Below are 14,389 nucleotides of genomic sequence, written 5' to 3'. Positions count from 1 at the left end.
CTCCAGCCTGGGCATCAGAGCCAGATCCTGTCTCTAAAAATAAATAAATAAAAAAAAGAAAGAAAGAAAACATAAAAATAAAGCAGGTATAGCAGCTGCACACCAAACTCAAAGTTTCTGCAATACTATCAGACATACATGCACCATTTCATACTTTTCAAAGCACTTTCACATCCAGTCTGTTTGGTCCAGATCTCCAAAAGAAGGTATATCAATCCTTTATCCCTATTTACAGTTGAAAAAATTGAAGCCTACAGAGGTCAAGTTCTCTGTTCAAGGTCACAGAGCCAGTAGGTGCAGAGGTCCTGACGATCAGGTGCCCGTGATTTTTCTATCCACCATGCTGTGAGCAGCTTGCACCACTGATACTGGGAGAGCACAGGACTGGCCCTGGGAACTCAGTTCACTTCTGGATGAGGATGAACCAATTCCCCTCTCCTTCCTCTTTTGCTCCTTTTCTCTGATATAGACTTGAAATAGCAAGACCAGGTGAAATGGATAAAAACATGGTCAGCCTGTTAGAAAAGGAAAAAGAACGTTTTTCTCTTTGATTTTCCCTAAATATCACCAGCTCTGCTTTTCTCTCGCAGGCTGTCAACACCAAAATTCACCTATGCGACTCTAAGCATGAGCCACGAGTCAGACAAGCCTGGCTCCACACGCCAGAAGCTATTCACCTATTCATCTTCGAAGTAGGAAAGGTGACTCTCCACAGTACGTGTCCCACACCGAGGGTCTGGCATGTAGGAAGGTCTGCACGCTTTTTTTTCCTTTCCCACCCACATGTTCACAGGGAAGCAAAACTTCTTGAGCACCAGTGAACTCACTTAAAGAAAGCACTTTTCTCTCTCTGGAACGCTGCAGGAACTGAGATCTTCCCAAATATACAGGGGAGTAAAACCAATACAGTCCCTGCCCACCCCACGCGTATGCCTAACCACACCTGCAGTACACATTTGGTCCAAAAGGTACCAGGCATCCAAACATCCTCCCTTTAACTAGAGACAAAGCAGTTCCTTGCAGGAAGTGAGACCTTCCCGGATATACAGGGAAGTAAAACCAATGCAGTCCCTGCTCTCCTCGCAAGTATGCCTAGCCACAGATGCAGCATATATTTGGTCCAAAAAGTATTTATTTAAAAAAATGAAAGTCCAGAGGCAGTTTAAAAGTATTACGTTAAGAAGAACTGCTGGGTGCAGTGGCTCATGCCTGAAATCCCAGCACTCCGGGAGGCCAAGGCAGGCAGATCACTTGAGGTCAGGAGTTCAAGATCAACCTGGCCAACATGGTAAAACCCCATCTCTACTAAAAAAAAATACAAAAATTAGCCAGGCATGGTGGTGGGTGCCTGTGATCCCAGCTACTTGGGAGGCTGAGGCAGGAGAATTGCTTAAACCTGGGAGGTAGAGGTTGCAGTGAGCCGAGATCGCACCACTGCACTCCAGCCTGGGCAACAGAGTGAAACTCCACCTCAAAAAACCAACAAATAAATAAAATAAAATACATTCGTAGAAAAGAGGTAAGAAGATTATGCACTAAAATAAGATACAGATTTCTAGGTGGTGGGCTTGCATAAGATTCTTATTTTCTTTTTGATACTTTTATTTTCCTTCTTTTTAAAAGGAAAATGAATTGGATCTATAAATACAACACAATTAATACATTTAGTCTTTTAAAGGGAGTTCCTCTTCAAATACCACAGGCTTTTCCGGTAGCTTATGGTGTTAATTGAAAGTTTCTAATTTTGATAAAATATACATAAAATTTATCATTTTAATAATTTTTAAGTGTACAATTCAGTGGCATTAAGTATGTGCACATCAATGCCATCCATCTCTAGAGCTTTTTCATCACCTCAAATTGAAACTCTAGTCCATTAAACAACAGCTCCCTATTCTCCTCTCTCCTGACCTCTGGTAACTACTATTCTACCTTCTATCTCTACAAACTTGACTATTCTGCGTACCTCATATAAATGCCATCAACCATACAACAGTTGTCTTTTTGTGTCTGGCTTATTTTACTCAGCATAATGTCTTCAGGGTTTGCCTGTGTTGTACCATACATCATAATTTAATTCCTTTTTAAGGCTGTGTAATAGTCCATTGTATGTATATGCCCCATTTTGTTGCAGACGTTAGTTTTTTAACGCAGGCTTTTTAAACCATGTCTGAACATCAAAATGATCAACAGTACACCTAATTTAAGATGTGTACCGTTGGAAACAATTATTTTACAAACTCTCCACCTGCTGAAAAGCCACTAACATACTCGATATTAAGCTACAGTTTGCAAGAAGAAAGGATAAGGTGCTAGACACTGTAATAACAATGCACGTGTGTCATTTTCACGAGCAGTTACAAAGGCTGGCACAGCAATCAGAACAGTGGTTGGCTAGGAAGACTGCTAAGGGGCACTGTGGATGTATCTGGGCTGACGGAAACGTCCCATATCCTCATGGTGTGGATTACACACAGGTATGCATCTGCCATTTGACAGAACTCATAGACCTATACACTTAAGATCTGTACATTTCACGTAGAGCCTAAAGGAAATCAGAGTAAATATGAATTTTACAAAAACAAAGGAGATTCTACAGTTCAGCTAGTGAGGCTTCCTGCCGTCCACCACTTTAGGGCCCTTCGGCAGGTCTCCACTATACCTGGAATTAAGCCCAAGCTCCTTGCTATTCGGTGCTGAAACACTGGTTTGTCTAGGAGAGGCTGGAAAACACGTGGTGGACTAACTACCTACAATGCCAGGAAATCTGCCCACGTTTAGGAGACAGCCCAATAGGCGTGAGCCCCAGGTGGTGGAATGTCTCTGTGTGGGGGCAGAAATGAGGTACAACCGGCTGCACGCCAGGCTCCAGGCCAGGTGTCTTCTCAGGTGATACAAGGCTGCCTCCAAAACCGTCCCAAAGAGACAAGGTCTCTCTCCAGAAGGCGGTGAGCGAGCGACACTCGAACACAGAAACCCGCACAGGAGGAGGGCGCTGTCTTGACTCCCTTGTCAGGCTGGCTGCGAGCTGTCTTTCCACGCACTGTGGCATTGGACTTGGCTGGAATCACGAAGAGCTGAAAGTTACTGCCTCCTTATTAAGTGTGGTTATTTGTTACTCTCCTCTGTGCAGTTTGCCTTTATAAAATGTCAAGTTTAGGCCACACATGGTGGGAGGCCTCAGTGTCTTAGCCGCGGTGAATTTCCTCTAAACCATTTAAAGCACTGAGAAGTCAGAGAACTTTTTGTTGTTGTTTTTACTATTTTATATTCTCCACACTACTATTCCCCTCTATTAAAATGCAAGACCCAGTGGCCAGTCGATCTCCGGGTGGTTCACAGGGCAGCATAAAAAAGCATACAAACTTCTTATCACCTTAAAAACAGTTTGGGAAACACAAAGCAGCCTCAGCTAAGTCAAAGGGCAGATTAGAAAACGGCAGGCAGAAACTCAAATACTATCCTCCGTTTAAATGTTGTATATATTTTTATTTTACTATTAATTTATTTTGAGATGGAGTCTCACTGTGACGCCCAGGCTGGAGTGCAGTGGCGCGACCTCAGCTCACTGCAACCTCCACCTCCCGGGCTCAAGCGATTCTCCTGCCTCAGCCTCCCAAGTAGCTGGGACCACAGGCGCCCACCACCACACCTGGCTAATTTTAGTAGAGACAGAGTTTCACCATGTTGGTCAGGCTGGCCTTGAACTCCTGAGCTCAAGTGATCTGCCCACTTTGGCCTCCCAAAGTGCTGGGATTACAAGCATAAGCCACCATGCCCGGCCTACGTATATTTTTTAAGTGAAGCAAGGGTTCTGAAAAGCTTACTGATACGGACTCACTATAATTTGAATGAAAGGCAGTAACCTGAAGCAACTAGTTCTCACAACATAAATGCTCGCACAGGATGACTGAACCCCCAAGACTCCAGGCACATAATATTCCTCTTCGGGTCACGCACAGAACAAAAGCCACCTTTCCTTCTCATGTCCTCGGAAGCTGATAACCACAGAGCTGACCTCTGCCCCTCCTGGTTCCTGGTTCATCTGGCTCGCTAGGAAAAGCCTAATTAACCTGTCAGCAGACATTCTGCTTTCCAGCCATTTAATCAGGACAACAAAATGTCCTAAGAAGCCTCAACCTCACTTTTGAAGTCATCTTTGAAACCCCCTATCTGGGGACTCTGCTCTATTTTTGGATTTCTCCCCAGCCTGGACCCAGAGGTCCTTACTGGCATGTTTCTGCCCAGGTGAGATAGCCTGGTGGGTGTGGTGTGTGCAGTGCCTGTCACCTCCTCATGCTCCAGACTACTGAGCCACACATGTACAGCCCCTCCTCTGTCCCCCAGGCTGGGGACAGTGACGTCAGCCCATCTTATTGAGGAGAGTGTAGATTCTTATCTACACTCTCTTTTTATCAACCCACTTTTCGGTGCCTCTGGAAAATGCCATAACTGATCTAAAAACCACCTAGGACCTGCGAACTAACTTAAGCCAAAATATCCTCCCCCTAAGTAGAGACAAAGCTGGTCAGTCTGTCCCTAGGGACCCTGAACCAGCTGTAGACTGTCTTTTGATAACATTTTATCTAGCGGAATAAATATTGCCCCCAACCTTTGCCCTAACAAATAACCAAGTTACTTTCCTTCCCTGGATGGACTTTAAGAACATTTCTGGGGCTGGGCATGGTGGCTCACGCCTGTAATCCCAGCACTTTGGGAGGCCCAGGCAGGTGGATCACTTGAGGTCAGGAGTTTGAGACCAGCCTGGCCAACATGGTGAAACCCATCCCTACTAAAAATACGGAAATCAGCTGGGCATGGTGGCACGCACCTCTAATCCCAGCTACTCAGGAGGCTGAGGCAGGGGAATGGCTCAACGTTGCAGGGGAGGCGGACGTTGCAGCGAGCTGAGACCACGCCACTGCACTCCAGCCTGGGCAACAAGAGCGAAACTCTGTCTCAAACAAACAAACAAAAAAAGGGCATTTTTGGTATGAAGAAGCAACTACATAGGAGAAACAGTAAATTCTGATGATTAAACCTTCTAGTTGACTGAAATCCCTCCTAAATGTTGTCTTTGCAATTTTAAGCTCATTTGTTCTCAGAGCATCATGACTGGTATTTGGTTGTTGGAACAGTAACTGAATGATCCCAAAACCATGGAAAACCAACCAACCAACAAAAACAACACCTGGGCTGATACGGCTTGATATGAAGCCTGCTAATGGACCTATCTTGCAATTCTATCTTCATCTTTGCAGACCAGAGCTCTCCACGTTCCCCAGCAGAGCATTTAGAGAGGAAAAGCAGGAGGTGGGAACATCCAGATGAGAACTGTGTCCAAACATCTTGCTGTTTCATGACCACAGACTTACTGCTCGGCTGCAATTACTGAGCACCTCGTCCTGTGTCATAATAAACTGTGCTGTATAATCAGACATTTTGCTCTGTGCTGCTCCGATTGCAAAAAGGTGCTTCATGTGTGTTTTCTTAACCAGGATCTAAACAATTTGAGGGCAGGGGCTGGGTCGAATACGTCCATGCTTCCTTGCCTTGTTCAACAATCACTTCACTGCCATTGGCCCTAGAATCTCTCTGGAACAGATGCAAAATGAGAGCAGGAAAACGAGTGTCATGAAGTATAAATGCTTTTCCCAAAGGAAGCCACCAAAGTTACTCCTACATTTTTCCTGGAATTCTAGTGAATTTTAGCTGCCTGGGCCCAGAGCAAGTCCACAGCAGAACATTAAAAAGTAAGAACTCAATAAACATCAGCTATGTTTATGGTGTTTGTGTTATCATTAAGTGGTTACACGGGTATACTGCACAGCAAGAAGAGGAAACTGAGTCCATAGTAACCAGTTACTGAAACCAGTAGCAACTGATTACTACTAACCAGTTGACTGGCAACTGGTTAGTATTAAAATGATAAAAGCAGGCACATGGCCTACAAAAAATTTTATTAAACCCTACCACACACTTAAGAGTCTCAAGAAGGCCACAACACTGCTGCTGGTCATGCAGGGCTCCGGACTGGCCAAGGTCAGCTCCCACTGGTTGGTGCCAATCCCTTGGTGAAGTATTTTGAATCTCACGTGACTTCCCGGCACAATGGACATTCACAGCCTCCAAAGATGCTACATTATGCTTTGCCATATGACACTCATTTAATAAGGTAGATAAATGTGCAGTATAGGTTAGATTTCCAACAATACTAGTTTTCATACTGAAAAAAGAGGAAAACCCAGTGACTTCCACTTTGAAGTATTAGCTTCAGTTATCAAGCAAATTCACTCATGTGGGTAGCTCAGACCAAGATAAGGCTGTAGAAAACTGGATTTTTCTCTATTGCATCTCTACAGAAACTAATAGAGTCATAGGTGTTCAAAAAATACCTGATTTTTTCTTTTTTTAATGTAGACACCACCCAAGTCACTCTGGTATGCTATACCAGGAGCTTAACAAGGTTTATTTACTCACACAAGACCATAAAGAATGGTTCTCCACCCATGCTCTCTCCTCCTCCCACCTAACATAACCTGCTCCATTGTCCCAAGGCAAATATGGAAAGCAAATTATTCACCGCTAATATAAAACTGGGCTTATCTCATCTAAAAAGTGGTTTCCATAAACAGTATCACACTGTACCCTTTAAAAACTGTTTTTAGGCTGGATGTGGTGGCTCATGCCTATAATCCCAGCAGTTTGGGAGGCTGAGATGGGAGGATTGCTTAAACCCAGGAGTTCGAGACCAGCCTGGGCAACATCACAAGACCCCATCTCTACAAAAATAAAAAAATTAGGCAGGCATGGTTGCATATGCCTGGAATCCGAGCTACTCGGAGGCTGAGGCTGGAGGATGGCTTTAGCCCAGAATTCGAGGCTGCAGTAAGCTGCTGTTTGTACCACTGTTCTCCAGCCTGGGCCACAGAGGGAGACTTGTCTCAAAACAAAACAAAATAAAAACTGCTTTTAAAGAATTTGATTACTAGAAAGAGATTTAAATATTGTTTCTGTATGATTGATATGCTTGTAAGTATTTAGATAGAGCAGTATCTAGGCTGGTCATCAAACCACCTCAATAAATAAATGAATGAGTAAATGAGTAAACAAACCAACCTCAGGATTATACCTCCTATGGCTCTAAAAACAACCCGCTTACCTAAGTCATCTGAAGAGACGTATTTTAAATGCAGATGGACATCTAAAGAAAGCTGGGAAACACAGCAGGGAAGTAAGTACCAGTTGGACTAAGGAGGTCACAGTGTCCTTGACTAAATATGGACTGCAAGAAAGGCATGACCTCATTTTCTATGTATGAATCGGAAACTGAAATAGGCACCAAATTATGCCAGGCATAAAGCCCAAGGTAGTCAGAGAAAACACATTATCTACTTATTACACAAAGATGTTCATTGAAACTTTATATTGCAAAAACAAACAAACCTTTGTTTAACAATAAGGTAATATACGCAAAAGGAATTACAGCATGCTCTCATAACCACATATTAAGCTGCAATTTAAAATCATACTTAAATACTTTTAAATAGTTTAGGGAAAATGCTTCTGTGTTTTGTGAAACATATACACATACACCATTTTATATATATAATGTGTGCATATATACACATACACACCATTTTTATATGTGTGTGTATATATAATGTATACACACACACACACACCCCACATACACATATACTTCCTCAATTATGTTATAAAAATAAATTGGCGGCCAGGCACAGTGGCTCACACCTGTGATCCCAGCACTTTGGGAGGCCGAGGCAGGAGGATGACCTGAGGTCGGGAGTTTGAGACCAGCCTGACCAACGTGGAGAAAACCTGTCTCTACTAAAAATACAAAATTAGCGCATGCCTATAATCCCAGCCACTTGGGAGGCTGAGGCAGAAGAATCACTTGAACCCGGGAGGCGGAGGTTGCGATGAGCTGAGATCACACCATTGCACTCCAGCCTGGGCAACAAAAACAAAACTCCGTCTCAAAAAATAATAATAATTAAAAAAAATAAAATAAAAGAATAAATTGGTAGGAGATACCCAAATTGTTAAAGGAGCTTTAGGAGTGAAATTAGAGGTACTTTTTCCCATTTAAAAAATATTTACCAAACTTTAAACAATTTGCCGATATTACTTCTATTTATAATTAGGAAAAATAATTATTTTGAAATTTATTCTGTTACTACAGAATAGACTGGAGGGGGAAAAGTCTCCCTCCCAGTGACTCAGAGCCTTAGCCTGAGATTTCCATTTCTTTCTTTAAGCGCTTTGGGAAGTGAATCTTACAACAGATCCCTGTCTTGTTTCTTAAGGCAAGCTCTTAAGCACTGTCAAAGGAGGTCCTCTCCATTGCTCAGTGACCTTGGATGAAGAGGCTCTTCCCTATTGGAGCCAGCGCCATAGACTGCATCTGTCCTTTTTAGTCCCGTTCCTCCTAATCGAATGAAATACTTCTGTTGTACTTTGGGAGGAGGCGTGGAGAGGGTGCGCTTCTCCAAGCTATTTTTCCTGGGCGTCTCTTTTTGTCCGTCTTGTGATATTAATAATTTGGAACCCTCTTATACTGTGGAAGCCTAACTCTAGGTTTCCTAAATAGAAAGGGCTGAAGATACATGAACACTCCTATTACACATCTAACTCCAGGAATTGTCACAATTCATGTGCAAAACTCTCCATTCACAGATAAACAGCTCTGGTCTTCGAATTATCATATTAGACCCAACCAAATTCAGTAAATCATACAAGGCAACTTGAAATATCTAAAGTATTTGAAAGGTATTGAGGTATTCGGTGCGGTCTCAGCTCACTGCAACCTCCGCCTCCCTGGGTCAAACAATTCTCCTGCCTCAGCCTCCTAACTAGCTGGGATTACAGGCGCCTGCCATCATGCCTGGCTAATTTTATATTTTTAGTAGAGACAGCGTTTCTCCATGTTGTCCAGGCTGGTCTCAGGTAATCTGCCTGCCTCGGCCTCCCAAAGTGCTGGGATTAAAGGCGCGAGCCACCACACCCAGTCCCATTTCTCCTTTGAGCATAAAAGAGTAGATTACCTGGCCCTAGGCAGAACACATTTCTCAAGTGAGAACAATTTCAATCTTTTCTCCTTCAAGGTATTCACAGCAACGTTGCCCTTAACATTTTAAGTAATATTGAGTACCTTTTTAAAAAGTTCAGGCCAGGCGCAGTGACTCATCACGGCTGTAATCCCAGCATTCTGGGAGGCTGAGGCGGGCGGATCACAAGGTCAGGAGATCGAGACCATCCTGACTAACACAGTGAAAACTTGTCTCTACTAAACATACAAAAAATTAGCCGGGCATCGTGGCGGGCGCCTGTAGTCCCAGCTACTCGGGAGGCTGAGGCGGGAGAATGGCGTGAACCCGGCAGGCAGAGCTTGCAGTGAGCTGAGATCGCGCCACTGCACTCCAGCCTGAGCGACAGAGCGAGACTCCATCTCAAAAAAAAAAAAAAAAAAAAAAAAAAAGTTACCTAATTTGTTCTATGTCATTTGGTGAATTTGGCTTTTAAGGAAATTGGGGACTTTGAACCAAATTTAAACAGAATAACAATTCTTTGAACATGGTGAGATGAAATGAACATTTGCAGATACTTTAAAAGAAATATATTGTTTAAAGACTATCTCAGTATGCTCCTTTCCTTAGCAATCTGTATTGTTCTAATGATAAAGACCAAGTGACTTCTAAACAACTTTATTGTGAGGTATCAGTTGTTTCTTTCCCCCACCCCCACTCCGACTGAAAGCTATGCCAACCTTGTTAACATAAGATACAGTGTTGACTTAATTATCTGGGTAATTCAGCTTTTCTTAAAATGAACTTATTGGTCATAATATCCCTTTCCTGGAAGCCCTCCTTTTAATCATCCTACCTCTGTTGAGTTTTTAAAATTCAACACACAGGCTGGACGTGGTGGCTCACGTTTTGGAAGGCCAAGGTAGGCGGATCACGTGAGCTCAGGAGTTCAAGACCAGCCTGGGCAACGTGGTGAAACTCCATCTCTACAAAAAATACAAAAATTAGCTGGGGGTAGTGGTGCACGCCTGTAGTCCCCGCTACTCGGGGGACTGAGGCAGGAGAATCGCTTGAGCCTGGGAAATGGTGGCTGCAGTGAGCCAAGATCACACCACTGCACTCTAGCCTGGGCAACAAGCGAGACTCAGTCTCAAAAAAAAAAAAAAAAAAAAATTCAATATACGACAGTTAAGATTAAATTTAGACCTAGTCTGGGAATCAGAAAAGCCAGAACTTATTCCTAAATTTGTAAGGGCCAGGGGGGTATGGGCTTGAACCTTAGCTCTGCCATTTACTGCTTGTGTCATCTTGAACAAGTACCTTACCATGCGTAGGTCTCTCATTCTTTCCTCATATATATCATATCCTGAGATATAGGCACATACTAGGTGCTCAATTAATGGAAGTGATTAATACTTTTGATTCTCAATCTGTAAACATTGAGATAAAATAATTCTAGATACACAATGATCATAAAGTATTTTATATACCTATAGGGCTCTATAATACAAATGTTATTTCAGTTTCTGCAAAAGGAGATGTGTTCCCATTTTCTCTGGTGCCTATGTAGAGACAGGGCAGATCATTTTATTCCATAGAGCTTTTTTTAGTATAAAAATTCAACCTCTCCCCCTCACCACCTCAAATTACTGCCACTACCAAAACTGAAAAAAACGTGATAATAGGTTTTGCTACTTTTGTTAGAGGAAATAGTCCATAATATTTGGTTTCCTCCCTGACTGAGCTATAAAATGGCTAAGAAATCTATATACAACAGGTAATTTTCATGGAGAAAATCAGAAGTTTCTGGAAGGACTGTTACAGGCTCTTTCCTTAGCCCCTCCACACACTCTGGCTCTGGGGTCATTAACAGGCAATTTCTTTACATGGTCTCACATGTGCAACTTACTTAACTTTCAGTGGAATCTTGTACATAGCTGGATTTCCATTTCAAAAGATCTGTACATGTTTTTAAAGAAACCATGAACTGTGATATTTATCATCATAAAACACCTCATCTAAGAAACATTTAATATAATTTTGCTATTGTTTTGTTCTTGACAAGCCAGGAACTTGAGAGCTCATGAGAAGTTTTATTTTCTAATTTTGCATTTCTTTTCCTTTTTCTTTTTTTTTTTTTTAAGACAGAGTCTTCCTCTGTCTCCCAGGCTGCAGTGTGCAGTGGTACAGTCTTGGCTTACTACAACCTCTGCCTCCTAGGGTTCAACGCAATTCTCCCACCTCAGCCTGCTAAGTAGCTAGGATTACAGGCATGCAACACGATGCCTGGCTAATTTTTGTTTGTTTGTTTGTATTTTTTAGTAGAGATGGAATTTCATCATGTTGGCCAGGCTGGTCTCGAACTCCTGACTTCAACTGATCCATCCACCTTGCCTCCCAAAGTGCTGGGATTACAGGTGTGAGCTATTGTGCCTGACCTCTTTTTTTTTTTTTTTATTGTGGTACAACATGCATATATAAAGTTTACAATTTTAGCCTTTTTTTTTTTTTTTTTTTTTTAATAGAGATGAGGTTTCACTGTGTTGCCCAGGAGCTAAAGCGATCCTCCCACCTTAGCCTAAGCAATCCTCTAGCTTAAGCCTCCCAAAGATTGCCCTCCCGAAGTGCTACGATCATAGATAGGCATAAGCCACCTTGCCCAGCCTAATTTTGCATGTCTTAATCATCTCAAAAGCATGTGAACCTGAGGCTGCATTGACCTTTGTTCTCCCGTGCTACCTCTCCATCTTAGGATTTGTAAATGGCTGACAAATAAGCCATCATTCACTCCCAGCAAGGTGTAATACACCTGCCCACTCAGCAGCAGGACCTACATGTGTCTGTCTAGAACTCCATATAAACTCAAGGACTGCATATTTTCAGCTAACGTAGACCTACTCTTGCAAACTGGTTCATTTCTCCTCCTCTTTACTGTGCTTCAGAAGAGTTGGGGTAAAATGTTCTTCTATTCATCACCCACACATATCAGGCCACTCTTCAGCTCCCACTGTAATTCTTTCCCTCCAGTTTAATGCTGAGAAAGAGTAAGCAAGTCTCGCTCTCTCTCACCCTGCAACATTTTGCAAAACAATTATCATCTGACACCAGAAGGCAAAGCAATGTTTGGAAAACCTATCAATTTCTTCCCCACATTGCTCCACCCTTAATTCTGTGATAAAATATCTCCGCCCGCCAGGCAGCCTATAACCTCATAAATACTCTGGTGTTTTCGGGAAAAGGACCTCAAATGACACTTGTTGATAACATTTTGCTTCTCTGCAAAAACACAACACCGTTACCGTGCTTACATCAGCTATGATAATCAGGTTAGCAATGTTTTAAGGATGAGTTAGAATTATTAGACCCGTGAGGATAAACCATCTAGATAGTTGTCTCTTATGTTTAACCTCCCTTTTGTGACTTCAGGAGATTATTTTTCTTATACTAAAATCAAACCTAGTTATGTCAGCCTTTCATTAAATCAAGGCAAAAGGGAGGCAATACTGTGGTATGCATCAGGTGGTTTAATGATGACACAGACTACTCTTATTTCCACTAGTTATCTCTATATGATTCTTACATGTACACAAACACACACCGGTTCAGATGAGTGGCCTGGGCTTTCTGACAACCTTTGGGACAGCTTCAAGAAGGTAAGCCTTAAAATAGGAAAGGCTCGAGTGAATATACAGCATTTGACTCATCTAAAATGGGCCATTCTAGACACAGTAAATTCGTGTCTAGAAGCTTTTCTACAGATTGTAGGAAATGTTTAAAGTCACCAGTTACTATAGAAAGAAGGGAAGGTGGGCAGGTACAGGGTGGAGCAGGGAAGGAGAAGCCCTTGGGGTACCCTTGTGAGGCACTGGCAGGGCACAGTGGCAACAGAAGAGACAAGATTTTATCAAAGGACATTGGTTGGCTCTGTAAACAAAGGTCTCTAGAGAATATGCCATACTATGAACACCTATCATCAACAAAATTCAAAGTAGAAAGTAGCTTACAATGTGGGCTACATATTAGGGAGCTTATAGAGTTGCAATTATTCAAAAGTTCTGAGCACAGAGAGACAAATCCAAACAGATATTCGTCAAACGAAGGAGTCAAACAAATCTCCGGTTTGTAATTGCCTCCTGAAAGCTGTTTGGCTTTTACAATGAGTATTGCATCAAAATAGACGCATATTCTATATAAATATCCGTTTAAGTCTCTTGACTTAAAAGGAAAGAAGACAGACAGTACCACAATACGGGAGTGCCGCTCGTCACACGCTCTGGCCACTTGGGACACCTGCCCATCAGGGTGGCACGTCACTGCCTCCCCATCACCAAATCCTCTCCCTGGCCTTAGGACGCAGCTGCATCCCGCTGGCGGCCCTGCCAAAACGGTCCCCACATGCAAGGTGCAGGGTGCCAATGCCCCATCGCGGGAGAGCCTGCAGCGCTAGATTTGCAATGACGCCACATGGAGAAAACGTGAAAAGAAACAAGGACGAGAAGGCGACACCAAACAAAAACGTGCTCCCTTCTTTAGTGGTCCATTGAAAAAAAAAAAAAAAAAAAAAAGAGAGAGAGAAAGAAAGAAGGAAAGAAAAAGGAAAAGGAAAAAAAAAGAAATCCCAAACTAGAAATGGTCAAGACCGGCTTATCAGGACACATTCGGGATACCCCTAATCCTTACCTGGGCTACGAAACAGATGTTTAAAAATTAGAAGTACCTGGGAAATCAACTTGGACGCATTATAAAACAGAATTTCCCCACCGTCACCATTACCACCAGCCACGGGTAAATAAAAACCCAGCACTTAGGCTACTAGCAACTACATTTTAATTACACAGCTGAGGTTTACATAATTGCAAATTACATAATACTGCCGTGCACTAAAAACCCTTCCATACACAGGTGAAGCTTCACACCATCCAGTCTTTAACATTTTCCAGAGAGGGCTGGAAAAGTCTGCTGAATAACTGAGGGGACGGAGAGGGGGAATGGGGTGCTAGAAAAGTCACCCTTGACAAGCTGCACACCCGACCAAATGTTCCAGGATAAAGAGGGACTCGGAGCAGGTGAATCCCCTCCGCCCCAGTGTCCGGGCGTGTAAGGCCAAGGCAGGGCGAGCGGGCGCGGGGCGCGGGGCACGGGGCCGGGCTTACCTGCTCCCCGAAGTCGATGGCTATGTTGGTGATGCCCAGGGGCACCAAGAACCGGATCAGGGGCCAGTAGTGCGTGAGCGCCGGGAATTTCACCATAGTCCCCGCCGTGGGCTGACCCCACACACATCTGCTGCCGCGAGGGGACTCTGCGGGGAGGCAAAGGGCGACGGGGCGAGCGGGGCGCGG

At 43.3% G+C, this 14,389-nt stretch overlaps 1 protein-coding gene across 1 annotated transcript in view; it reads right to left on the bottom strand.

Annotated features, from left to right (window-relative positions):
- Positions 1–14,383, bottom strand: part of ANKH (ANKH inorganic pyrophosphate transport regulator) — a 159,954-nt gene extending 145,571 nt beyond the window's left edge. The window contains exon 1 of the mRNA XM_011994185.1: positions 14,204–14,383. Coding sequence (XP_011849575.1) covers positions 14,204–14,299 — 96 coding nt within the window. The 5' untranslated portion in view covers positions 14,300–14,383. The remainder of the gene's footprint in view (positions 1–14,203) is intronic.
- Positions 14,384–14,389: the final 6 nt, after the last annotated feature.

The sequence above is a fragment of the Mandrillus leucophaeus genome, unplaced genomic scaffold, assembly GCF_000951045.1.
Source record: "Mandrillus leucophaeus isolate KB7577 unplaced genomic scaffold, Mleu.le_1.0 Scaffold445, whole genome shotgun sequence".
Taxonomy (NCBI): Eukaryota; Metazoa; Chordata; class Mammalia; order Primates; family Cercopithecidae; genus Mandrillus; species Mandrillus leucophaeus.
This window is presented reverse-complemented; position numbering and strand designations above follow the sequence as displayed.